This window comes from Cervus elaphus, chromosome 9, assembly GCF_910594005.1.
Source record: "Cervus elaphus chromosome 9, mCerEla1.1, whole genome shotgun sequence".
NCBI classification, from domain to species: Eukaryota; Metazoa; Chordata; class Mammalia; order Artiodactyla; family Cervidae; genus Cervus; species Cervus elaphus.
The window spans coordinates 36545721-36573400 of record NC_057823.1 but is presented as its reverse complement, the minus strand read 5'-3'; the positions used below and the strand labels follow the sequence as shown (position 1 = coordinate 36573400).

Sequence of the window (27680 nt, the reverse complement as noted above, 5' to 3'; positions counted from 1 at the left end):
TAAGTAATGGAGGCTAATGGGGAGGATGCAATACAAAAAGAAGAAGGCAGCTTAAGAGAAAGATGTTGAAGAGACATTCAACAAAAACCTGCTAAAATCACTGTAATACTGGTGATGTCTACACAACTTTGCTAATATAACAACAATAAAAACAAAAACAACTCTAAATTATACACTTTAATATGATAAATTCCATGGTCTGTGAATGTCTAAATAAAGTTGTTATTTTAAAAAATACAAAAATGCAATGAAACAAGAATGTTCGATGTAATTCGTAAGAAAGAGGCTGGGCCATGTGCTTAGTCGCTCAGTCGTGTCTGACTCTTTGCGACCCCCTGGACTGCAGCCCACCAGGCTCCTCTGTCCATGGGGATTCTCCAGGCAAGAATACTGGAGTGGGTTGCCATACCCTCCTCCAAGGGATCTTCCCAACCCAGGGATTGAACCCAGGTCTCCCACACTGCAGGCAGATTCTTTATCGTCTGAGCCACCAGGGAAGCCCAAGAAAGAGGCATTTTACCACTATCTGACATCATGTTTTGTTAAGGTGGGTTTCCTTCTCTACAAAGTAAGCTACCTAAGGGCAAGGACTTGACTTGACCTACTTTTTTCACTTTTATATCCTAGCACCTAGCATAATAAGCTTTCAATAAATACTGTTGCATACATAAGTGAATACCTTTGCATTCCCTCTTACCTCATCCTTGGAATGCCCTTCTCCTCCTACACAATTTCTTATCCTATCCCTTCATTTTCTTACATATCAAATACTAATCTCTCCTTCACTTCCTCCCTAGTACTAAGACAATTAGTTTGCATTATGAATGAAGTTCAGAGTCTCAGATCTTCCTTTGACGTTTTTGTTGTTTTATTTTGGGCACAACGTGCAACTTGTGGGATCTTAGCTCCCCTGGGCGTTGACAGTGAAAGCACCAAGTTCTAGCCACGGGATAGCCAAGAATTTCCTCAGATCTTCTTTTTATCATTTGTGATCTTTCCTGTAAACAATAGCATACAGGAGGCAAAAATATTTACTGAAGAAAATATTTACTAAACAACAGCAACAAAAAAAGATCAGTTAAGCACTTTATATACAAACCCTGTAACTGTGATTTAAGCTAAACCTAATTGTTCCAGCTTATGCTTTAACATGCTCATAAAATATCATTACCTATTTATTGTAAAGCATGCCCCCTTTATTAACCTAATTCTAATTACCTCAAGCTAATAAAACTATAGTTCTTTAAAACATTTTGTATTTCATAAGTTTATATTTAGCAAGTTACTTTACAATAAGAATGTGTGCTTATTTATTATTAACAGCAGTTTTTCTCACACTTTCCTACTCTACAATTGTCTGCATGTACTATGCTGGTAACTAGCTATCCAAATGTTAAACCATTTCTTACCAAACTAGTGGTAAGTGCAGAGTAACTGCTCTCCTAATTTTAAAACCCTTTTCCAAAAGAATAAAATGCCTAGGAATAAACTTAACCAAGCAGGTGAAAGACCTGTATGTTGAAAGCTACAAGACATTAATTAATGAAAGAAAATGAAGAACACAGAAATAAATGGAAAGATATTCCATACTCATGGGTTGGAACAATTAATATATTTTCCACGTCCGTACTACAGATCACTGCCTTGTCATGACGAAGGGACCTGCGTAATTCAATGAAGCTATGAGCCATACACCGAAGAACTGATGTTTTTGAACTGTAGTGTTGGAGAAAACTCTTGAGAGTCCGTTGGACAGCAAGGAGATCAAACCAGTCAATTCTAAAGAAAATCAACCCTGAATATTCATTGGAAGGACTGATGCTGAAACTGAAGCGCCAACACTTCGGCCAGCTTATGAGAAGAGTCAACTCATTAGAAAAGACCCTGGTGCTGAGAAGGACTGAAGGCGGAAGAGGGACAGAGGATAACATGGTTGGATGGCATCACCGACTCAATGGACATGAGCTTTAGTAAGCTCCAGGAGATGGTGAAGGACAGGGAACCCTGGTGTGCTACAGTCCATGGGGCCGCAAAGAGCTGGACACAACAGAGCAACTGAACAATAACGTAGAGCCACCCAAGACAGACGGGTTATAGTAGGGAGTTCTGACAAAACCTGATCCACTGGAGGAAGGAACAGCAAACCACCCCAGTATACTTGCCATGAGAATCTATGAACTATATAAAAAAACAAAAAGATATGACACCGAAAGGTGAGTCCCCCAAGTTAGGAGGTGTCCAACATGCTACTGGGGAAGAGCGGATGACAACAACTAATAGCCCCAGAAAGAATGAAGCGGCTGGGCCAAAGAGGAAGTGAAGCTCAGCTGTGGATGTGTCTGGTGATAAAAGCAAAATCTGATGCTGCAAAGAACAGTATTGCATAGGGACCTGGAATGTTAGGTCCAAGAATCAAGGTAAACTGGACTTGGTCAAGCAGGAGATGCTAAGAGCAAACATCGACATCTTAGGAATCAGTGAACTAAAATGGACAGGAATGGGGGAATTTAATTTAGATGACCATTATATCTACCACTGTAGGCAAGAATTCCATACAAGAAATGGAGTAGCCCTCATAATCAACAAAAGAGTCTGAAATGCAGTACTTGAATACAATCTCAAAAATGACAGAATGATCTCGGTTCACTTCCAAGGCAAGCAATTCAACATTACAGTAATTCAAGTCTATGCCCCTACCACCAATTCCAAAGAAGCTGAAGTTTATCAATTCTATGAAGACCTATAAGATCTCCTAGAACTAACACCGAAAAAAAAAGGTGTTTTACTCATCACTGGGGGTTGGAATGCAAAAGTGGAAAGTCAAGAGATACCTGGAGTAACAGGCAAGTTTGGTCTTGGAGTATAAAATAAAGCAGGGCAAAGGCTAAAGGCTAACTGAATTCTGCTAAAAGAATGCACTAGTCATAGCAAACACCCTTTTTTCAACAACACAAGAGACAACTTTACACATGGACATCACCAAGTGGTCAATACTGAAATCATATTGATTCCATTCTTTGTAGCCAAAGATGGAGAAGCTGTATACAGTCAGCAAAAACAAGACCTGGGGCTGACTGTGGCTCAGATCATCAGCTTCGCATAGCAAAATTCAGACTTAAAACTAAAGAAACTGGGGAAAACCACTAGGCCAGCCAGGTATAACCTAAATCAAATCCCTTATGAATATGCAGTGGAGGTGACAAATAGATTCAAGAGATTAGATACAATAAACAGTATGCCTGAAGAACAATGGACAGAGGTCCATAATATTGCATAAGAGGCAGCAAACAAAATCATCCCAAAGAAAAAGAAAAGCAAGAAGGCAAAGTGGTTATCTGAGGGGTCTTTACAAACAGCTGAAGAACGAAGAGAAGTGAAAAGCAAGGGAGAAAGAGAAAGGTACACCCAACTAAATGCAGAGTTGCAAAGAATAGCAAGGAGAGACAAGAAGGTCTTCTTCGATGAACAATGCATAAAAACAGAGGAAAACAACAGAAGGGGAAATACTAGAGCTTGCTTTAGGAAAATATGAAATATCAAGGGAACATTTCACCCAAAGACGGGCACAATAAAGAACAGAAACGGTAGAGACCTAGTAGAAGGACAAGAGATTAAGAAGAGATGGAAAGAATACATGGAAGAACTGTACAAAAAAAGATCTTAATGAACAGGATAAGAATGAAGGTATGGTCAGCCACCCAGACCCAGACATTCTGGAGTGTGAGGTCAAGTGAACCTTAGGAAGCACTGCTGTCAATAAAGCTAGTAGATGTGATGGAATTCCAGTAGAGCTATTCAAAACTCTAAAGGATGATGCTATCAAAGGGTTGCACTCAAAATGTCAGCAAATCTGAAAGGCCCAGCAGTGGCCACAGGACTGGAAAAGGTCAATCCTCATCCCAATTCCCAAGAAGAGCAGCACTAAAGAATGTTCAAAACATCAGACAACTACACTCCTCTCCCATGCTAGTAAGGTCATGCTTAAAATCTTGCATGCTAGGCTTTAGCATTATGCAAACCAAGAACTTCCAGACATCCAAGCTGGATTTAGGAAATGCAGAGGAACAAGAGGTCAATTGTCAACATTCACTGCATCACAGAGAAAGCAAGGGAATTCCAGAAAAACATCTACTTCTGTTTCATCAACTATGCTAAAGTCTTTGACTGTGTGGATCATAACAAATTGTGGAAAGCTCTTAGAGATAGACCATCTTACCTGTCTCCTAAGAAACCTGTACGTGGGTCAAGAAGCAACAGTTAGAACACTGTATGGAACAAAGGGATTGAGAAAGGCGTACAACAGGGCTGTCTGTTGTCATCCTGTTTATTTAACCTATACGCTCAGCACATCATAAGAAATGCCAGGCTGGGTGAGTTACAAGCTGGAATCAAGATAGACGGGAGAAACATCAACAACCTCAGATATACAGATACCATTCTAATGGCAGAAAGAGAAGAGGAACTAAAGAACCTCTTGATGAGAGTGAAGGAGAAGAGTGAAAAAGCCGGCTTAAACTAAATATTGAAAAAACAAAGATTATGGCATCTCGCCCCATTACCTCATGGCAATCAAAAGAGGAAAAGGTGGAAGTAGTGACAGATTTCCTCTTCTTGAGTTTGAAAATCACAGAAGATGGTGACTGCAGCCATGAAATCAGAAGACAACTGCTTCTCAGCAGGAAAGCTATGACAAACCTAGACAGTGTTGAAAAGCAGAGACATCACTGCCAACAAAGGTCCATATACAAGGTTACCATCTTCCCAGTGGTCACACACAATTGTGAGAGCTGGCCCATAAAGAAGGTAGCATGCCAAAGAATTGATGCCTATGAACTGTGGTGCTGGAGAAGATCCTGAGAGTCCCTTGCACAAAAAGGAGATCAAATCAGTCAATCTTAATGGAAATCAACCCTGAATGGGTTTCCCTGAATGGAAATCAATTCACTGAAAGGACTGATGCTGAAGCTCCAGTATTTTGGTTATCTGATGCAAACAGCTGATTCACTGCAAAAGAAAGATTGAGGGCAGGAGAAGAGGGTGTCAGAGGATGAGATGGCTGGATGGCATCACCAATGCAATGGACATGAACTTGGGCAAACTTCAGGAGATGGTGAGGGGTAGGGAGGCCTGGCGTGCTGCAGTCCATGGGATCACAAACAGTCTGACATGAGTGGGTGACTGAATATCAACAACTACAGATTCAATGTAACCCTATCAAACTTCCAATGACATTTTTTACAAGAATAGAACAAAAATTCCTAAAATTTGTGGAACCATTAAACCAAACAGCCAAACAATCCTGAGAATGATGAATAAAGCTTGAGGCATCGTGATCCCTGAATTCAAACTATACTAACAAAGCACTAGTTTTCAAACAGTACTGTACTGGCATAAAACCACACGTAGATCAACAAAACAGGACAGAGCCTAGAAACAAACCCATGCATATATGGTGAATTAATTTACAACAAAAATGACAAGAATATACACTGGGGAAATGACAGACTGTCTTAAATGGTGTTAGGAAAGTTGGACATAAAAATAAATGTAACTGAACCATACACAGAAATCAACTCAAAATGAACTAAAGATCTGAATGTAAGGCTGGAAACCATAAAACCGCTAGAAGAAAAATATAGACAGTAAGCTCTTTGACTTACATCTTGGTAATGATTTTTTTAACCTGACACCAAAAGCAAAAACAAAAATAAACAAGTGGGACTATATTAAACAAAAAGTTTCTGCCTAGCAACAGAAACTATCAATAAAATGAAATGACAACCAACACACTAGAAGAAAATATTTGCAAACCATATATCTCATAGGGGGCTAATATGCGAAATATATAAAGCACTTATACAACTCAAGAACAGAAACAAACAATCCAATTGAAAAATGGACATAAGATCCGAATAGACATTTTTCTAAAGAAGACATACAGATGGCCAACAGGTACATGAAAAGATGTTTTACATCATTAGTCATCAGTGAAATGCAAGCCACAATGAGATATCACCTCACACCTGTTAGAATGGCTACTGTCAAAAAGGAGAAATAAATGCTGGAGAAGGTGTGGAGAAATAAAAAATGAAGCATACTTCTAGAATTTACATAGATCCCAGGAAGAAAGATTAATATCTGATAAATATACTGTTAGATTGGGTACTGGTTTGGAAAACAGCTATGAAGATATGTCACTGACAATATCATTGTATTGCTACTTGATCTTGTCTGTGTCAGAGGTTTTCAATTTCCTTTTTCATAGAACTGGCAATGAACCACCAAGAAAGTTCTGGTAAAGTTCCACTGAATCACAGGCAAATGTAATAAAATGTAGTCATTTATGACTATTTTAAACTAACTTATAACAGAATGACCAAAGTAATAGCTGAGATTTTTAACTCTTCTACATTTACAATGCATTGCAAATGTATTATAAATACTGTTTTCTGTCACTGGGTGTTATCTACACAACCCAATAGACATTTACTGGTTATCTATACAACTCAATAAGTATTTATTCTTAATACATAAATTCTTAATACATAAATGGGGTTTTCAAATAATTTCCATAAAGAAATTTTATGAAAGATGCTTTTTCTTCTTTTCTCACTAAGGTTGTATGAATAAATACATAGCTTCCTGTCAGACTCAGACTGACTAGCTTCTGAAGTGAATGAGGTAACACAGGGGTAAGATGTCACTCTCGTATGCTATCTTTGACAGCCTGTAGGCAAATAAATATGACTACAGATGCTAAAACCTACAAAAAAGAAAAACTTTCAAAATTAATATTTAAAAGTTTAATTAAATCTCTAACAGTATTTACCAAAAGCTGTTTTTCTCATAGTACTAATTTTAATCAAGAAAATCTCACAGAGGCAAAGTTTAAAGATTAGTGAACAGATTTACAAAAACCATTAATTTAAAAAGAATTTCTTTTACCCACTAAAGTAAAGCAAATGTAGAACCCAGAAAGATACCACACCTCAAACTTCCCAATACTCAACAAAAATTTTATAGTTCCACAGAGTGAAAAAGCAAAGAACAGAGAGTTTTATCACTCTTCAATAGATAGCTGAACAGATACACTGCATCATACATTAAAAATAGCAACAACTTTTTAATTTCAAAACCGACTGTGAAAAAACTAAATGCCACAGTGCCCTCTATTGTCATTTTAAAGAAACAAATAATTTGTAAAATAAACTCTAGGTTTTACATTTCTGAGACTATACTTAATATAACCAATGAAAAGAAGGAATAACTTTTCATTATTAATATCACAATAAAATTTCATCTTATAAAGAGAAGCAATCTCAACCATGCCTAACAGCTTCAAGTGTAGTAAACCATGATATTTTCATAACCCCCCCAAAACCATTTCTATCACTACATTATTTTATTTTATAAATACCTTCTGAAGTAGAGGAACAACAGGCTCAGAAAAATAAACCACTCTTTCAGGAAAGGAAGTAACTCTCCAAAGAGAATAAGTATCTTTAGATGAGACATATTGACCTAAGCATCCCTAGAGCAGTGATTTCCAAAGTGAGTTAAGTGAATTATCCCAATCAGGTGCAAAAAGGTAGTATCACTTCTATTTATAATTAAGCATTACCAATATTCAGTGTATAGAATAACACTCCCTCTGTGGGATGGTATATCACATGGTAATGTGTCAAGATATGCAGTATCCTAATAGAAAAGGAGTTTCATAACATGAAGTGCTAACAATAGCATCCACAAGGAAACTACATATATTACAAAGAGTCTATACTGAAGAAATTCTAACTACATAATCACAAACAAACAATAAGTATATGGCAGAGACGTTTCTTCCTTACTGCTACTTCAAACTCTTCATTAGAGTTAATAAATCTCAGATATGACAATAACTTTAGAAAGTAGAAATTTACTCTCTCTCTCTCCCACACGATGGGGTGCTCTTCTCTTCCCATCTTTGGATTGAAGTGCCCTCACACCTCGAAGATGGATTTTCCTGCTATCATCTAAATAAATAGAGCTGTAACACTGAGCTATAACAGTGATTTATTTATGAGCTATAACACGGTCTGTCCTCCGAGAGCTGTGACCCGCCAAGGGGCTTTAATGTCCGTCACTCCAAATCTTTGTTGTGACGAGACAAAGAACCGAGGAGCATACACTCGCCTGACACTTCCTAAGGCCCACTTGACTTCACATTCCAGGATATCTTGCTCTAGGTGAGTGATCACACCATCGTGATTATCTGGATCATTAAGATTTTTATTGTACAGTTCTTCTGTGTATTCTTGGCACCTCTTCTTAATATCTTCTGCTTCTGTTAGGTCCATACCATTTCTGTCCTTATTGCTATGCCACAGCCTTTGACTGTGTGGATCACAAAGATCACAGTCAAAGATCCACAGACTTGTGGATCACATGGCTGTATATTGTCACCCTGCTTATTTAGTTTGACCCCAGGTAAATAGCAGGGAGGGAACACAGCTCCACCCATCAACAGAAAATTGGATTAAAGATTTACTGAGCAAGCCCCTCTGATCAGAACAAGACCCAGTTTCCCCCTCAGTCAGTCTCTCCCAGCAGGAAGCTTCCATAAGCCTCTTATCCTAAGCTCTGTACTAAGGATTATATAACAACAATGTATCTTGCTCAAGGACATGTTTCTACTTTTTAACAGGAACCTTCTAATTAATCTTGTTATTTTATGTTGTGGGAGTAGGTCTAGTAAGACCTTTCTATTGTTAGTTCTAATCTTGTTATATTAAGATGTATGTTGTGGGAGTGGGTCTAGTAAAAGCATATAAGGCCTTAATAAGACTAGTGAGTGGGGGCACTCTCTGTTCCCCTTCTGATGTCTATGTCAGAAACTTTCTCTGTCCTTTTTTATACCTTAATAAAACTCTGCTACACAAAAGCTCTTGAGTGATCAAGCCTGGTCCCTGGCCCCAAAGCTAAATCTTCTTTGGAGATCATGAATCCGACATCATTCAGCATAAGCTATCAGTAGTCTGCCGGGCTCCTCTGTCCATGGGAATCTCCAGGCAAGAATACTGGAGTGAGTTGCCATGCCCTTCTCCAGGGGATCTTCCCGACCCAGGGATGGAACCTGTGTCTCATGTCTTCTGCATTGGCAGGCGAGTTTTCTTTGCCACTAGCGCCACCTGGGAAGCAGTTGCTGGTGAATGGTTAAGTGACCAGTTAATATCTGTTGTATACAAAATAAATGGAAAAGGGGAAAACAGTTGGAATTCTTTTAGCATAACTATCAATTCTAGTAACCACCTACACTGCTTCCCTACTGAAAAGTATTTATTTGTCAGAGTCTTTTGTCTGTTTCACCAACTATTATAAGATGCCCTTAAGTGTGTGCAGACCTGGGAGTAGACATCTCTGAAGGGAGATGGAGACCTGAAGGAGACCTGGTTGTTGGAGCCAACTGTGGTGCAGGTCCAGTGCCAGGAAGCTGGTTTTGTCTGCGTGGGAGTTGGTTTTGCCTGAGTGGTTGCGTAGTTTCTTAAACTGAGTCCACTCCAACTTCCCCTCAAGGAATGTAGTGTTTGGAGACTAGGACTTGAGGAACTTCTATGAGAACACCTTTCAGATTTTCTGTTCTTTGGTCAGAGGTTTTGTGACTCACACTGCCTTATTCCTCTTCTCCCTAATGACTAATAAGTTAGCTGAACTATTTGATAATTTGGTTGATAAGCGGAGCCTTTTTTTTAACAGAGCCTGCCTAGTACCTTTTCAGTGTTGAAAAAGGGACAACAGGTCCACACTGAAGTCACTTATGTTAAGTCCCCAGTATTCTTGCCTGGAGAATCCCATGGACAGATGAGCTTGGCAGGCGATAGTCCAAGGGGTCACAAAGCTGGACACGACTGAGCAACTAACACTTTGTTCACTTCATGCTAAGCCCCACAGAAGCAAACTAAAACTTCATACCCAATTGCGGTTTCAGCATCTCTTTGAAATGTAATTTTTTAAAACCAATCAGCCTGGAATTTCCTGACCAGCACCAGTGAGGTGATACCCATCATAAACCTCAACCCTTCTCCCAATGAAAGGTGATTTTGCCTGAAAGAATAATCCCCCCCCCTTTTTTTCATTTTGACTTTCTTGTCCCACTCCTTCCTGCCTTTTTAAAATTTTTGGCTGCACTGTGAGGCATAAAAAAAAAATAAGAAAAAAAAAAAAGAAAGTAGAAATTTAAAAGATACTTGAAATGTGAAATCACATCTTACTATCAGTAGCTTATTATCATGAACCTTACTATAAGTATATATTATGTCTCAAAAATACTAAATAGTAAGAGAGTAGGGCTCTATCACAATCAGCAAGACATTTTTAAACAGTTTATTTCATCATAATTTCTTCCTTTTATCTATGTTTTTCTATGTTTTGTGATGCAAGTCATACATTAGTATATGATTAACGTGTATTACCACAGATAAGTATGTATACCTATTAGAATTACATCCTAAGTGTTTTAATCAACTGTGGTATGTATTCAAAATAATTTAGGGATCACTGGCCTAGAGATAAGTTTGTTCCTACTACAGGATCTATAAGAAAAATGTTAGTGTTATTATAATTAAAGAAGTCTTCAAATGAGCCAGATACTTGGAAAACAAAAGCCTGTGTCCAGAGATATAATTATATTTGCTGCTGCTGCTGCTGCTAAGTCGCTTCAGTCGTGTCCGACCCTATGCGACCCCATAGACGTAGCCTACCAGGCTCCCAAAGCCTGTACTAGAGCTTCAATGACAAAATGACAGATTAACTAACACTAGAATCTTATCATAAAGTAATCATCTATAGTCAGTTATCTTATTATTTACTCTGTCTTCTTATATAGAAATAAAACAAATTAAAAAATCTTAATAAGTAAGTCACTCTTTGCAAATTCTTATTTTATACTTTCATAATTTGTCTTAAATATTAATTACATAGACATGTTTTCTCATACTCAATTCACAATGAATTCTAGAGGAAACAATTTCTTACTCATTTTTCTATGTCCCTTTACTGGATACTGTCTTAATAATAACTGAACGAACAAAGACTACTCCCATGATTAATCAAAGCAAGCCTCCAGGTCCATGAGTAGCATAATTCTATGCTCCTTAGCCACTGGCCAACAAAAAGGAACAGCATGAATGACCATCCTGACAAGCAAGGAGTCAAAGCTGATCTGTGAAGCTATTCAGGAGCCAACTATAAATGAAATAAAAAATTTTAAGAAAAAAGAAAAGATGAATGAAACTAAGACAAGTGAAACGAAGGCTGGTTCTTAGGAAAGATAAAACTGGGGCTGCCTTGGTGGCTCAGTAAAGAATCCACCTGTCAGTGCAGGAGACACAGGTCCAATCCCTGACCCAGGAAGATACCACACACCAGGGAGTAGCAAAGACCATGCACCACAACTATTGAGCCTGTGCTCGAGAGACCGGAAACCACAACTACTGAGTCCACAGGCCCCAGAGCCTGTGCTCTGGGAGAAACCACCACAACTAGAGTAGTCTCCACTCGCTTCAACTAGAGAAAGTCCATGCGAAGCAATGAAGATCCAGCACAGTCATAAGTAAATTAAAAAATCTTTTAAAAGCTCAGCAGAGAAAAAAAAGAAAAAGTGAAAGTGTCAGTCACTCAGTCATGCCCAACTCTTTGCAACCCCATGGACTGTAGCCTACCAGACTCCTCTGTCCGTGGGATTTCCCAGGCAAGAACACTGGAGTAGGTCACCATTCCCTTCTCCAGAGGATCTTCCCAAGCCAGAAATTGAACTCAGGTCTCCTGCACTGCAGACAGATTCTTTACCATCTGAGCTACGAGGGAAGAGAAAAAAATCAATCAATAGTACCTTCAAATTTGCCTTTCTGATTGATGAATAGTCACCAAGAGAGAAGCTGACCACAAGCAGATAAAGGACGCAGGAGGTAAAGGGGGACATTAAAAAAAGACAATAAAACTGCCCCTCTCAAAATAATTAAAAATCACCATGAACAAAGGAAAAGAATATATGGGTTAGAAGAAGGAAAAGGAACACCTCACTGGAAGTATTTATTACATGCAATAGGAAAACAAAGACTGTAATATTGCTCATTTCAGTATAATTCATTATTATGTGATGTGGAAATATAAATATGAATGGTAAGGGAGCTCACTGCAGATGGTGATTGCATCCATGAAATTAAAAGACCCTTACTCCTTGGAAGGAAAGTTATGACCAACCTAGACAGCATATTAAAAAGCAGAGACATTACTTTGCCAACAAAGGTCCATCTGGTCGAGGCTATGGTTTTTCCAGTTGTCATGTATGGATGGGAGAATTGGACTATAAAGAAAGCTGAGTGCTGAAGAATTGATGATTTTGAACTGTGGTGTTGGAGAAGACTTAAGAGTCCCTTGGAGTGCAAGGAGATCCAACCAGTCCATCCTAAAGGAGATCAGTCCTGGGTGTCCATTGGAGGGACTGATGTTGAAGCTGAAACTCCAATCCTTTGGCCACCTGATACAAAGAGCTGACTCATTTGAAAAGACCCTGATGCTGGGAAAGATTGAGGGCAGGAGGAGAAGGGGACGACAGAGGATGAGATGGTTGGATGGCATAACCGACTCAATGGACATGGGTTTGGGTGGACTCTGGCAGTTGGTGATGGACAGGGAGGCCTGGCGTGCTGCGGTTCATGAGATCGCAAAGAGTCGGACATGACTGAGCAACTGAACTGAACTGAACTGAATGGAGCTCTACCCTATTACTTGCCTGACCTTAAAAATACATAAAAGAGAATAAATATTTAAATCACAAAGTTGTTTTATGTGGTAAATAAAAACATATATGAAAAAAGCACTGTGTAACCTGTGAACTCTTTTAAAATAATGCCAAATTTACTCAAAGAGAATAAACAAGTGGTTGCCAGAGGGAAGGAGAGGGGTGGGAAGATAAGCGAAAAAGGTGAAGGAAATAAAGAGGTACAAATTTCCAGTTACAAAATAAATGTGTTACCTGTATGAAATGTACAGTGTGAGGAATATAGTCAATAATTATGTAATATCTTTGTCTAGTGACACCTGATGCGAAGACCCGACTTACTGGAAAAGACCCTGATGCTCGGAAAGATTGAGGACAAGAGGAGAAGGGGGAAACACAGCATGAGATGGTTGGATGGCATCACCAACTCAATGGACATGAGTTTGGGCAAACTCTGGGAGATGGCGAAGGACAGGGAAGCCTGAACTGCTGCAGTCCACACGGTCACAAAGAGTCAGACATGACTTTGCGACTAAACAACAACAATAGTAACTGGTAACACTGGTAACTAGACTTACTGTGGTGATTATTTTCTAATGTATAGAAGTATCAAATCACTATTTGGACACCAGGAACTAACACAGTGTTGAAGGTCGATTATGGTTCAACCAACAAAGAAAACCCTAAGGTTTTTGGTTATCAGAGGTGAGGAGTGGTGAGAGGGGGCACCGGATGAAGGTAGTCAAAAGGCACAAACTTCCAGTTATAAGATAAATCTAACTACCAGGGATGTAATGTACAATATACTGTAATTAGCACTGCTGTATATTACAGATGAAAGTTGTTCACAACGTAAATCCTGGCAGTTTCCTGCTGGCCTGGTAGTTAGTAGGATCCCAAGCTTTCACTGCCACGGCCCATATTCAATTGCTAGTCGGGGAACTGAGACTCCATAAGCCTCAGCACAGCATAAATAAATTAATAAATAAATAGAATAAAATTTAAAAGAGTTCTCATCAAAAGGAAAAAAAAAATTTCTTTTTTTTATCTATATGAGATGACATATGTTCTAAAAATTTATCGGGATAATCATTTGATGGTATACGTAAGTCAAATCATTATGTTGTACTTAAAACTTATACAGTGCTGTATGTCAATTATATCTCAATAAAACTGGAAAAAACTAAAGTACATTACATATTTTAAAAAATAAATGAAGAAAACAAATGTTATACTAGACTATCTCAGAATATATTCTCTCAGTACATAAGCACTAACCGAACTATAAATTTTTAATGTGGGACAAATGTAAACATAGTTAAAAAATTAATGTGCTTTGATGTTCTTTGAAGAAAACATCTATCAGAGGGTAATGATAACATTCTTGTTTTTCTAGTGGAAAATAAATCAAACATTTAGATAGCTCTGATGTGGTTTTTTTTAATTGGTCACTCCTCTTTGGAGACTTAATTAAGATTAAGAAAAAAACTCCCTCTTGAGATATATCATTTTTGCTCAACTTTGAACATATGATTAGCTTGCACAGTAATTTGTAAATCAGTTAGCGTCCCACATATCTTAGGAATGAACTACTTCAAAGAATAAACAGATTTTCTAGATTAACAAGAAAGAACAAATTAACTTAGTGTCTTAAGAATACGATACTTTTGATATGCACAAGGAATTAAATTTGAAGACTATCTAAATTTTTATCCTAAAAATTATCATCAATAATCTAGCTTATTTTAAATTTACCAAAACAGTTTTCTAAGTGTCAATACCAACTCAACAATCTCAATTATTATAAAGTAATAGGAACTAGCATGTTTCACTTTTACCTAAAAAACCTGCAGGCTGATTTACCCTGCTGCTGAGGCAGACCAGACCACAGTGACGTACATGAGACCCAGATTAAAAAGCAAGTATCTATGAGGCGCAGGCAGTTAATCAGAGATGAATGAAGCAGGATGGACTGGGAGCAATGATGACCTGGACAGATCATACCCAATCTAAAGGCACAACCAATACTCAGGATGGTAGCCCCAAAGCTGCTAGATCTCCCCATTCTTACAGAAACCAGAAATTGGATTCTGATATAACACATCTTCATTTTTAACTATTAGCAACTAATTTCAAACTGGTAAAAATACAGTTTTAAACAAAACATCTGTGGGCTGCCAGCTTGTGGCTCCTGTGTTCTTCTTAAATACCTACAGTCCTCTGCTTCACTTTCTCATGTTTTCATTCCCATCACCTTTTTCTCCTGAATATTCAAGCCTAAAGAATACAGAAAAGGTTAAGACATGGAATAAGGAAACAAGATGTTATTAAAGGGTACAAACTTGGAAGCAGAAGATGAATAAATGCTGGAGATCTAATGCACAGCACTGTGATATAGTCAACAATACTATATTACATACTTCAAACTTGCTAACAGACTACATCTTAAAACTTCTCAGCACAAAAAAGGAAATGACAATTAGGTGACAATAGCTAACCACTACCAGGGATAATCTTACTGAATATATAAATGTATCAAATCAACAGGCTGTATACCCTAAACTTATATAATATTGTACACCGACCAAATGTATCTCAATTTATGTTAAAAAGGAGCTGTGTGCATGGTAAGTCACTTCAGTTGTGCATGACTGACTCTTTGAGACCCTATGGACTGTAGCCTACCAGTCTCCTCTGTCCCTGAGATTCTCCAGGCAAGAATATTAGAATGGGTTGCCATGCCCTTCTCCAAAGGATCATCCCAACCCAGAGATCGAACCTGTGTCTCTTATGTCTCCTGCATTGGCAGGTGGGCTCTTTACCACTAGTGCCACCTGGGAATCCCAAAATAGAAGCTAGAGAACACTAATGCTCAGGCATCCTGTTACTAAGCTTGACGTAAACATACTTCTTCATGGTCCAACTCTCATGTCCATACATGACTACTGGAAAAACCATAGCTTTGACTAGACGGACGTTTATCAGCCAAGTAATGTCTCTGCTTTTTAATACGGTGCCTAGGTTGGTCATAGCTTTTCTTCCAAGGGGCAAGCGTCTTTTAATTTCATGGCCGTAGTCACAATCGGCAGTGATTTGGGAGCCCAAGAAAGGAAAGTTTGTCACTGTTTCCCCATCTATTTGCCATGAAGTGATGGCACCAGATGCCATGACCTTAGTTTTTTGAGTGTTCCATTTTAAGCCAGCTTTTTCACTCTCCTCTTTCACTTTCATCAAGTGGCTCTTAAGTTCCTCTTCTCTTTCTGCCATAAGGGTGGTGTCATCTGTATATCTGAGGTTATTGTTATTTGTCCCAGCATTATGATTCCAGCTTGTACTTCATCCAAGCCCAGCATTTCGCAGGATGTACTCTGCATATATAAGTTAAAAAAGCAGGGTGACAATATACAACCTTGACACACTCCTTTCCCAATTTGGAACCCGTCCGTTATTCCATGTCCAGTTCCAATTGCTGCTTCTTGACCTGCATACAGATTTCCCAGGAGGCAGGTCAGGTGGTCTGGTATTCCCATCTCTTTCAGAATTTTCCAGTTTATTGTGATCCACACAGTCAAAGGCTTTGGTATAGTCAATAAAGCAGAAGTAGATGTTTTTCTGGAATTCTCTTGCTTTTTTGATGATCCATCGGGTGTTGGCAATTTGATCTGTGGTTCCTCTGCCTTTTCTAAAATCAGCTTGAACATCTAGAAGTTCTCAGTTCACATACTGTTGAATCCAGATTTGGAGAATTTTGAGCAAAGTTTTGCTAGCCTGTGAGATAAGTGCAATTGTGTAGTAGTCTGAACATTCTTTGGCATTGCCTTTCTTTGGAACTGGAATGAAAACTGACCTTTTCCAGTCCTGTGGCCACTGCTGAGTTTTCCAAATTTGCTGGCATACTGAGTGCAGCACTTTCACAGCATCATCTTTCAGGATTTGAAATAACTCAACTGGAATTCCATCACTTCCACTTGCTTTGTTTGTGATGCTTCCTAAGGCCCACTTGACCACATTGCAGGATGTCTGGCTCTAGGTGAGTGATCATACCATCATGATTATGGATCATGAAGATCTTTTTTGTATAGTTCTTCTGTGCATTCTTGCCACCTCGTCATATCTTCTGCTTCTGTTAGGTCCATACCATTTCTGTCCTTTATTGTGCCCATCTTTGCATGAAATGTTCCCTTGGTATCTCTAATTCACTTGGTGTCTAATTTTCTTTTCTGTGAGAGTTGGACCATAAAGAAAGCTGAGCGCCAAAGAATTGATGCTTTTGAACTGTGGTGTTGAAGAAGACTCTTGAGAGTCCCTTGGACTGCAAGATCAAGCCAGTCAATCCTAAAGGAGATCAGTCCTGAATATTCATTGGAAGGACTGATGCTAAAGCTGAAACTCTAATACTTTGGCCACCTGATGCAAAGAACTGACTCACTGGAAAAGACCCTGATGCTGGGAAAGATTGAAGGCAGGAGGAGAAGGGGATGACAGAGAATGAGAAGGTTGGATGGCATCATTATAGACATGAGTTTGAGCAAGCTTCGGGAACTGGTGATGGACAGGGAAGCCTGGGGTGCTGCAGTCCATGGGGTCACAAAGGGTCAGACATGACTAAGCGACTGAACTGAAGTGAAACATACTTCAGCTTAAAGAGTATGAAAACAGAGCTACTCCTGCAGCTTTAATAGCTCCGCTTCAACTAGTGACTACATCCACTCTGCAATCAAAATAATAAGGCTTCTTCAGCAAGCGTGGAGTGTAGAGCAAAGAGTCAAGCGCTTGCAGGAGCTTGGGAGACAAGCGGACTGGAGCCAGAGACCCAGCTCTGCTACCTGATTGTTACCTCCACCTTTTCATCCTTCAAAAGCTAATGATGTCATCAACTCCAGAAGGCTGTTACGGGACAAAAATAAAATAACAAATATAAAACACCTCATCTCGGTGGATAACCTGCTGATGACCAGTATCTAATAAATGGGTGCTATTTATATTGATGTGGTTTCACATAATCCTTACAACTTTGTACTTCTGAAAGAAGAAAGCACTGGAGATAGAAAAATTATGTCTCAGGGCCTGTCTGTGTCAGTTTATATATATGTTGTCCCTGCTGTCTTCCTCCCTCAGACACATTAAAAAATTCTCTGTACTTATTTTTATAACCAATGATTTGCAAGTGGTTTCCAACTCTTGTCCTCAGGCAGGAATATCCACAGAAGACATAAAAATATAATTAAGATGTTTGGCATCTTTACTATAATGAGGCTCTAACTCTTCCCAGTCAAGCCTTTACCACTGTATCACTATTCAGTTTGCATTTTTCTTAATAAAACAGAGTATAAATTATGATAGCTAAAAGCCACCCACAGAAGTCAAATTGACACCTCCATTCAAAAAAAAAAAAAAAAACACTTCAGTGGCTACTTTGTCGGGCTCTAGTGCTTTAGGATTAAACTTCCTGCTGATGCTTAGTCCCTTGGTCATGTCCAACTCTTTTCAACCCCATAGACTATAGTCCACCAGGTTCCTCTGTCCATGCGATTTTTCAGGCAAGAATACTGAAATGGGCTGCCATTTCCTTCTCCAGCAGATCTTCCCGACCCAGGGATCCAACTCATATCTCCTGCACTGCAGGCAGATTCTTTACCCGCTAAGCCAAAGAGGAAGATTAGAAAAGTCAAAGTGGTTAGTCACTCAATCATGTCCGACTCTCTGCAACCCCATGGACTGTAGTCCGCCAGGCTCCACTGTGCATGGAATTCTAACTTCTAACAGCTTATTTGGCCCTTCCCAAGAGAACCACCATCAACCTCTGCAGCCTCACTTCTCCTTCCTTTCTGCCAAGCTCTCCAAATACACCGTGCTGATACAGTATACTCCTGTACATGCTGCTCCTTTTAACAGGGACATACTTTTCATAAAATCTGTAACCTGCAATACCAAACTAGTATGGATCTTTTATAGGATATTTCATTCATATTTTGTTGTGGAATCCAGAGTCGCAAAACACACCTCAGAAGACATTCAAGACAGTGGAGTACAGCTTATTACGCCAGCGGGTCCAAGAGGAATCACTTCCCACAAGGACCCTGATGTTTCTGAGAGGCCCAGTTTTATATCCCACTCCCACGTGACTGGTTATATGTTAGCAACCTCTTTGTTGTATATGACTGAGTTTTACAGTAAGTAGGTGCTAGAAGAACAAACAATTAAAGTTAAGGGGGAGAGGGGGACAATGGTTATATATCAAGGGGGGATGTCTCCATGGTTAATCTAACAGGGGCAGCCTGACCTCAACTACAATCTCCATTTGCCATCTGTAGGGAGGGAATTCTCCAGGAGACCTGGTTTCCATTAGCAACAGTTTCCTCACTCTTGGGCAGGGTTCAGGCCCAGTTTACATCCTATCTTTAAGACGGGTGACAGGCCTCAAGAGGGAGTCTCTCCTACTTTCCTCACACCGGCCCCAACATTTAAGATATGCTGTATTTCTAACGAGCAAGATTCTGCTGAGAATTTAAATTGAGTTTACACTTCCTGAACAAAACCAATCTCTAGAACTCTTTAGGCAGTGACAATTATAGTAGTGTATTTAGAGAAATGAATAGCGTTTTAAGTATTAAAAAAGGGCCAAATAATTGTGACGTACTGATCACTCAAAACTAAAAATGCATTTCAATTTTAAAAACTATTATAAGCATAACAGTAAAGAAGTTCACTCAGGCAACTAGCTGAGACCCTAACAGCCTAATGAAATAAAATATAAACAGCTATAAATTAGTTTATATTTTATTGGTAACACCTAAATATTCTCCTATTTCTAGAACTGTATCCTAACCAATTAAAACAAATAAAATGCATAACGTGCCAAGGGAAAGAAGAGTCTTTAAAAGGTAGAAAATTTCACCAGAAAATGCAAAACACAGAAATGTCAGAGTGGATTATAATTCTAAAGTATTAACTAAATAAAACTGAAAACAAGCTAAAATACAGTAACAGTAGATCAGGTTAGAGGGTAGAGAGGAATGAAAAGGCAGAGCCAAGAGGATTTTTAAGGCAGTTAAAATATTCTGCATGAAACTATAATAGCAGATAAAGGTTATTACAAATTTGTCCAAACTTAAAATATGCACAACACCAAGAGTGAACCCTAATGTAAACTATGGGCTTTTAAGTGATAATGATGTGTCACTCGAGCCCATCAATTGTAACAAATGTACCACTCTGGTAGGGGATGTTGATACCTGAGAAGCTATGCTTGTGGTGGGGGGATGGAGGGGGCAGAGGCCACATGGGAAATCTTTGTACCTTCCTCTCAATTTTGATACCAATCTAAAAGTGCTCTAAAACACAAAGTCTATAATGGGGCAAGGAGAAACAGATCAGAAACATTATAAATTTTTGCTAACTACAGAAGACTAATTTTTAAACTATTTCAACTAGCAGTTCTGAGTAGACTAAAAGCTATATGATAAAGCTAGCATAATTTATCTCTGGATTTATATTTGAAACATTTTTCTTTCAGCATTCTAGTAGACCTCTTTGCTGCATTTTTAAGTGTTATCATCTAACAACTTTAGACAACTTATTTAAATAAATTGTATTCACATATCCCTCTCTTCTAAAACACAGTCTCTTCTACACACAAACTACTCACCTTTGTCAAAGATCTACTGAATATCTACTAGACATAGTACAGTCAGAAAATATAAAAAGATCCCTACACTCAAGATTCTGACTCTGAGGTCTTTTGATTCAGCCCTGGGAAAAGGTCAAATGGTAAAGAATAGCAACCAGTCTGTCCTGCTCCCCTTCTCGAAATGCTTTTCTCTTGGTTTGAATCATTTTTATCGTTTAAGTATCAAAATAAGTGCTATCTCTTCAGAAATCTTTCCTGACACCATCCTGCTATTTTCTATTACAGCATCCCACTTCTCGCCTTCATTGCTGTTCCTTTGTGTTTTTTTCAATTTGTAACCACATATTTGGTTGCTTTTTTACTGTCTGATCATCTGTAACCAACAACAAACTAAACAATCTATGTGGACAAAGCCTCCAACCGTATTAATAATTAGCAAAGTACTCCATACACAATAATTAAATGAAGACATACATCTCTTGCTCCAGAGAAGAGTCTGATGTAGAGAGACCAATGTAGAGGTGATAACTTAACCATGAAAACTGGTAAGATCATCTGTGGGAAGTGTATGGGATTAGAACAAGAGAATCTAGAACAAAGACCTTGAGGTGGCCCAACACTGACAGTTTGAATGGAACAGGCAAAGAAGACTAGGACAGAAAAGTCAGATAAATCACAGAGAACCCAAAGAAAGAATGTTTCAAGGAATATTTCAATTGCAGAATTCTCCCAAGAGGTCCAGTAAAAATTGAAAGGCTCCATTAGCTTTCATTCCATTAAGGTTAATGGTAGGACTTCCCTGGTGGTCCAGTGGCAAAGATTACATGCTCACAATGCAGGGAGCCCAGGTTGATCCCTGGTCAGAGAACTAGATTCCACATGTCACAACTAGGAGCTTGCATGCCACAACTAAGGATGCCATATGCCACAACAAAGATCAAAGATTCCTCATGCTGCAACTAACACCCGGAAGAGCCAAATATAATAAAAATAAATACAAACTTTTTAAAGCCTATATTAATATTACACCAGAAAAGAAAGTTATTTTTAAAAATAGTACATCTGTATAACATGACATTCTAACAAGCAGGGAGAACAGTCCTCACAATCGTGAAAGTACATTAAGCATAACTCAATCAGGCAGACAATGCTGATTGCTGGTTATTAGTTTAACAAACGGAGAAGGCAATGGCACGCCACTCCAGTACTCTCGCCTGGAAAATCCCATGGACGGAGGAGCCTGGTAGGCTGCAGTCCATGGGGTCGCTAAGAGTCGGACACGATGGAGCGACTTCACTTTCACTTTTCACTTTCATGCATTGGAGAAGGAAATGGCAACCCACTCCAATGTTCTTGCCTGGAGAATCCCAGGGACAGCGGAGTCTGGTGGGCTGCCGTCTATGGGATCGCACAGACTCGGACATGACTGAAGCGACTTAGCAGCAGCAGCAGTTTAACAAAGTCTCCTCATTAGACAATAAGTAGCCCAGTGAGCTCAGAGACATGTTCTATCCATGTCTAGGTTCCCAGAAACCTAGCACGGTGCCTGGCACACAGTAGGTGCTCAATAAATATTTCTAAGTGAATTCATAATTCTGAATCCAATCTCAACTACCTTAATAGCCACCTTGATTGTCTCTCTCCTCTAATCCATTTTATGTTTTTGTTTCGACCGTGAGATGGCTGTGTCACATAAGCAAAAAAGTGTTTTTACAAATATTACTGTTATTACGCCTTTCTTCCTCCACCAGACACTTGCTTCCTGACAGCGAAACTTCTGTCCGCTCATCCCTTGACCCGCTAGTGTCTTGCATGAATTAAGGGTAAGTAATCCTGAACCTGGAGAAGAGCCTTCTTACTAAAAAAGCTGTGGCTACTTCACAGTGATTTGAACGTCAACCAGTGGACCCTGCAGCTCCAAGCGCGGAGATGAGAGACAACGCTCGCCTGTCCGCAGTCGCAGCAGCCGCCTCCCCGGCAGGGGGCGCTGCAGCGCGCCCCCACCCCCCGCCCCCCAAGTCCGCCGCCGGCCTCAGTCCCCGCCCCCGCCCCAGCCCGGCGGTCACCTGCAGTGGCTGCACTCGGGCCTCCGCTCCGCCGGCTCCACTGGCAGGTCCCACAGCCCGTCCGCACTGGCCCCGCACGCCTCCGCGTCCAAAACGGACGCCGCTGGCGCTGACCCGCCCACCCGCGGCTCCTCCTCCTCGGGCGTCTGAGTCCTCAAGGTCCCAGGCAGCCACGCGACGGGGTCCCCGGGTGTTCGCGCCTCTTTGTGCGGCTCCATGGCAGGCGCTCAGGGCCGGCCCTCACATCGCTTCACTGCTGCCGCCGGGGGGCGCCACAAGCTGAAGAAACCGTCCCGCGCCGCACGTCGCCACGCACGCACGCCACGTACGGAGGGCGGGTCTCCGAAGCCCCGGCGGGAGACCCCGCCCCGCTGCGGGGAAGGAATGAGCCCATTGGTTTGTGCCCAGTGGAACAGTTCACCTAGAACCCGGAAGGAAAGTGTGGTTGTCCTGGAGCTACTGAGGTTAGGGAAGTGTCTCTGGGGCAAGTAAAAGAATCTCTTCTGAAAACATCTCAGGTGGCAAAGTTGTACTTTCCTTATTTTTAACCCCTTCAAAAGTGAAAGTAAAGTGGAAGTCTGCATTTTCCGCCTTAGGATGGCAGTTTAAGAATTAATAGCTGGGTGAGTGCGCACAGTCGCAGCCGCTTATGTACTTGATAGTTTCAGGCCAGCATGGGAAAGTTTGCACCGACTGTAAATTGGATTCACTGCTGGTCTGCTTCAGCGGATTTCCTACTCTGGAAGGTCAGGAACCTGTGCCCTGTGACTTGTACTTGGTATTTCCCATAGCAAACATGCATTTTACGCTAAACACTAAATATTTCTTTAAATGAGGTTTTTTGTGTGTTTTGTTTTGTTTTCATTGTCCGAGGACCCTACGCTCAAGAGGCAATAAGAGAGCTGAGATTTCATGGAGAGGAAAGAAAAGCCACAGAAAGATAACTACTTCGCCTAAGGTTTTACAGCTCTGAAAAACAGCAATATAGCCCGCAGTTTTTAAAAAACTAACATTAACTTCACTTAAGAAAGAGACTACTTCTTGCCTTATATGGGTGCTGCTTGTTGTCACTTATTAATACTTTGTTACTTCTTCCAGCATTCAACGTTTTAAACAAAAAAAGTTTTCACCAGTCATATGAATTAAGTTTTGCAATGACAATTATCTTGATTCTTGAGCTACGAAAGAGTAAATATAAAATAGATTTATCACTGATAGTAATAGAACAGTACTGTATTTCTTAAAATGTTGATCTCACTATGACATTTTTAGTCATCTTAAAATCAAGCTTGTGTATAGAATACAGGACAATTGTTTTCAACTTTCCTGCATTCTTTTCCCCTGAAAATGGTACCTGTCATTTATTTTGGAGTACTCAAAGGGAGGATAGAAAAAAGGCTGAAAAACCTGCCTGGTGATGAATGTGGGATGAGAGAAAAAACTGGAACTTAATACCAGTTGGAGTTGGGAGATAATGAAATCCTAGAGACTGTAGAAAAGGAGGTGAATCAGAAAACGAAATATGGATGCAATTTAGATTAGAGAACGAACTCTTTAACTTCTAAAAGTCTCCTGTGACAACCCTTAAACTCTGATCTCCAATCTCAAGATGTGAAATGTTCTGGCAAGTCATTTAAGGTCCCTCCAGACTCCCAACTATGAATTATGTGAAGGAAATTAAGTTCTAACAAGCCTATTTATATTTGGTTTTCTCTTTTAACACCCCACGTGAGATCATTGGTTGTACCCATCAAAGAATTAAAAATCCAACCATTTATTTCTACTACTTCTGCCCTGATTCAAGCCTGTGTCATCTCTTGCCTAGAATATTACCATAAACACATTTAAGTGGGCCCCTGCTCCATCCTTGTTTCTCTACAGTTCATTCTCCCAGAGGTTGACCAGAATCAGAGAAAACTCCCATGCAGGTGGGATAGAGCCAGAGTTTAATAAAAAGAGTCATTTTTCCCCCTGAAAAGCAAGAAATTCACCCAATGTCCAATTTATGAATCCTGACTTTAAGAAGCCTGAAAAAAATGTATCACACACCCAGCCAGCTGCTATTTTATGTGAGTTTACCAGCCTGGGACAGACTTCAATACCAAAATAAAAATCATCAGTCACCAAACCTCTGAGAAATTCCAAGGCACCGGGAAGGTAAGCGAAAGTTCCTTTAAGAGATAAAACCAACTTAACAGTGCATCAATGTTAACAAAATAATCTAAATTTTATATTTTATTTTAATTTATATTTTATTTATCTCCCAACTCCTAGTAACCAGATCATTATGCTCTTTGTTTCAAGGGAGTCTGAGAGGTTAAAACAGATTAGAGACGACCTCAATATCAGGCCTGATGTGTGTGCACATGTGTGCGAGGGATGAGATGGATGTGTCCTTGGGAGACATTGTTAGACTGTTAGAGGGAAGATTTCCCTGAGAAGGGGACAAAAGGTTACCAAAACCCCATTCCTAACCCCAAGTACTCCCAGGTAATGATACCACACCCAGATGGGAGGAATGAGGGCATGACTTCCTGGATGCCTAGAGGAAACGAACCCTAGATTCCAAGTTTTCCAGCCTCGTGAAGATTCTGCTGCTGCCACCAAGTTATATGTGACCAAGAACCAGGGACTATGGTGTTTCATTGATAGCAAATGATTACAGAAGGTCCAAGGGGGCCTCCTTGGTATTTTGGCTCATAGTAAGATCCTTGACACCCTTGGGACCTTGAGTGTCACTGGTATGAGAAAGGGCCTCAATAATGTCTCGCAGTAAACATCCTGGAAGCCCAGAAGAACAAGGATTCAGTATTGGATAAACAGGGCTTCCCTGGTGGCTCAGCAGTAAAGAAAGCACCTGCTAATACAGGAGACATGGGTTTGATCCTTGGGTCGGGAGGAGCCCCTGGAGAAAGAAATGGCAACCCACTCCAGTATTCTTGCCTGGAAAATCCCCTGGAAAGAGGAGCCTGGCAGGCTACAGTCCTTTGGGTCAAAAAGAGTCAGATACACCTTAGCGACTACACAACAGCAGCAACAATTGGATAAACTTTTTTTTTTTTTGGTTGGATAAACTTTTATTTAAATGAAGTAAAGACAATGGAATTTCCCTGGAGGTACAGTGGCTAAGACTGTGCTCCCAGTGCAGACACCCTAGGTTCGATCTTTGGTCAGAGAACTAGACCTCACATGCCACAGCTAAGAGTTCATAGACCACAGCTAAAAGCTCCTGCAAACCAAGACATAAGATAGAAAATCCCACGTGCACCAACTAAGACTTGGCACAGCCTAATAAATAAAAATACATTTTTTAAATGAAGTAAAAAATAAAATATTCCTTATATTCATTTTCTATTGTGCTGTAACAAATTACCAAAGTCGCTCAGTCATGTCTGACTCTTTATGACCCCTTGGATTGTATAATCCATGGAATTCTCCAGGCCACAATACTGGAGTGAGTAGCCTTTCCCTTCTCCAGGGGATCTTCCCAACTTAGGGATCGAACCCAGGTCTCCCACATTTCAGGCAGAGTCTTTACCAGCTGAGCCACAAGGGAAGCCCAAGAATACTGGAGTGGGTAACCTATCTCTTCTCCAGCGGATCTTCCTGATCCAAGAATCAAACGGGGTCTCTTTAATTGCAGGCAGCTTCTTTACCAACTGAGCTATGAGGGAAGCCCGGCTTAGTGGCTCAATACATATTTATTAACTTGTAGTTTTGTATGTCAGAAATCTGACACGGATCTCACAAGTAAAATCTCGGTAGTGGCAGGCAGCATTCCTTTGGAGGCTTTCAGGCAGAATCTGTTACCTTGCTTATCATTCGGCTTATTGGCAAAATTCAGTTCTTAGTGGTTATCATTCTCTGGCTGAATGTCAGCTGAGGGCTGTTCCCATCTTCTAGAGGTCACCCATGTTGACTTGTAGGGGAAACAAACTGTTACATTTATTAAACTTTTTTAAGGTTTGTGGGGGCCCACAGCAGACCACCGGAAAGTGTGCCTCAATGACATATTGATTATTTTGAAGTGAACTTCAGTTACTTAAGGCAAGGCCAGTGCAAGAGGGACACCCTCACCCTTCCTTCTGTTGCCCTGAAAGCAGATTATGTACCTCTCATGTGAAAGGTATACTCCCCACATCGAAAGGTAAAAGGACATACTTCTCACCAAAGACTGAGAATTCAGGCCTAGAACTCTATGTAAACAAGCCTTGTTACTTCCTTAATATAATACCCCAAGCCCAAATTCTGTTTAGATTCCTTGCTAATTGGGCACCTAAAATCTAAGTTTTCTTTCTCCAGTCAATTCCTCACAGATACACTGTTTCTTTGTCAAAAAAAAAAAAAAAATGTTTTTTAAACTGCCTGCTTTGGCCACTTTTTAAAGTCCATTTCTATGGAACCTCCATGCAAATGAATTAAAGTTTGTTCTTTTTTCTCCTGTTAATCATTCTGTGTCAAATTTATCATTAGCCAAGCCACAAGAACTCCACAGGAGTAGAGGAAGAAATTTCCCCCTCCCCAAAAGCTGGTAGTCACCCTAAAAGGAAATTCCTTTGCCAACCTGAATGGTAAGCAAGGAAATGGACTCTGCCTTAGAGGCTATTTTTTTAAATTTTAATAATAAATCTAAATTTTCCAATGAAATCTTTAATTCTTATTTTGGTTAAATGGATAACTGAGCATTGTTTTACAGAGACCTGTTTGCGCAAGCAGTTTAAGACATTTTTGATATTTTGACAAACTTCCCCAGTGACTCAGATGGTAAAGAATCTGCCTGCAATGCAGAAAACACAGGTGCAATCCCTGGGTTGGGAAGATCCCTTGGAGAAACGAATGGTGACCCAGTCCAGTATTCTTGCATGGAGAATTCCATGGACAGAGGAGCTTGGTGGGCTACAGTCCATGGAGTTGCAAAGAGTCAGACACAACCAAGTGAGTTTCACTTTCATTTTTTCACTTTCCCAAAAATCAAATTCCAAATGAAGTCTTTTTGACTTTGGAATATGAAATATTTAAAGGCCCATGAAATATCTCGAAAATGTGTTCTCTCTCCTTATAAAAAGAGAAATTAAGCTAATTAGGTATATTTGGTATGTTAAATTACATGGGAAGGGTTGTCAAATAAAAAGTAACATTAAGCCTTCTTTATATTTTGTGCATATAGATATGAATTATAAGTGTTCCAAAAATTATGTGAAATTCCTGGAAGTTATATATGTTCTGA

At 39.8% G+C, this 27680-nt stretch overlaps 1 protein-coding gene across 3 annotated transcripts in view; it reads right to left on the bottom strand.

Moving 5' to 3' along the window:
* DTWD2 (DTW domain containing 2) overlaps positions 1–22756 on the bottom strand; it is a 75826-nt gene extending 53070 nt beyond the window's left edge. For all 3 annotated transcript variants that reach the window (XR_006342697.1, XM_043912304.1, XM_043912305.1), the window contains exon 1: positions 22454–22756. Coding sequence is in view for 2 of the 3 variants with exons in the window: in XM_043912304.1 (XP_043768239.1) it covers positions 22454–22671 (218 nt within the window). In the remaining variant the exon portion in view is untranslated. The remainder of the gene's footprint in view (positions 1–22453) is intronic.
* Between the last annotated feature and the right edge of the window lie 4924 nt (positions 22757–27680).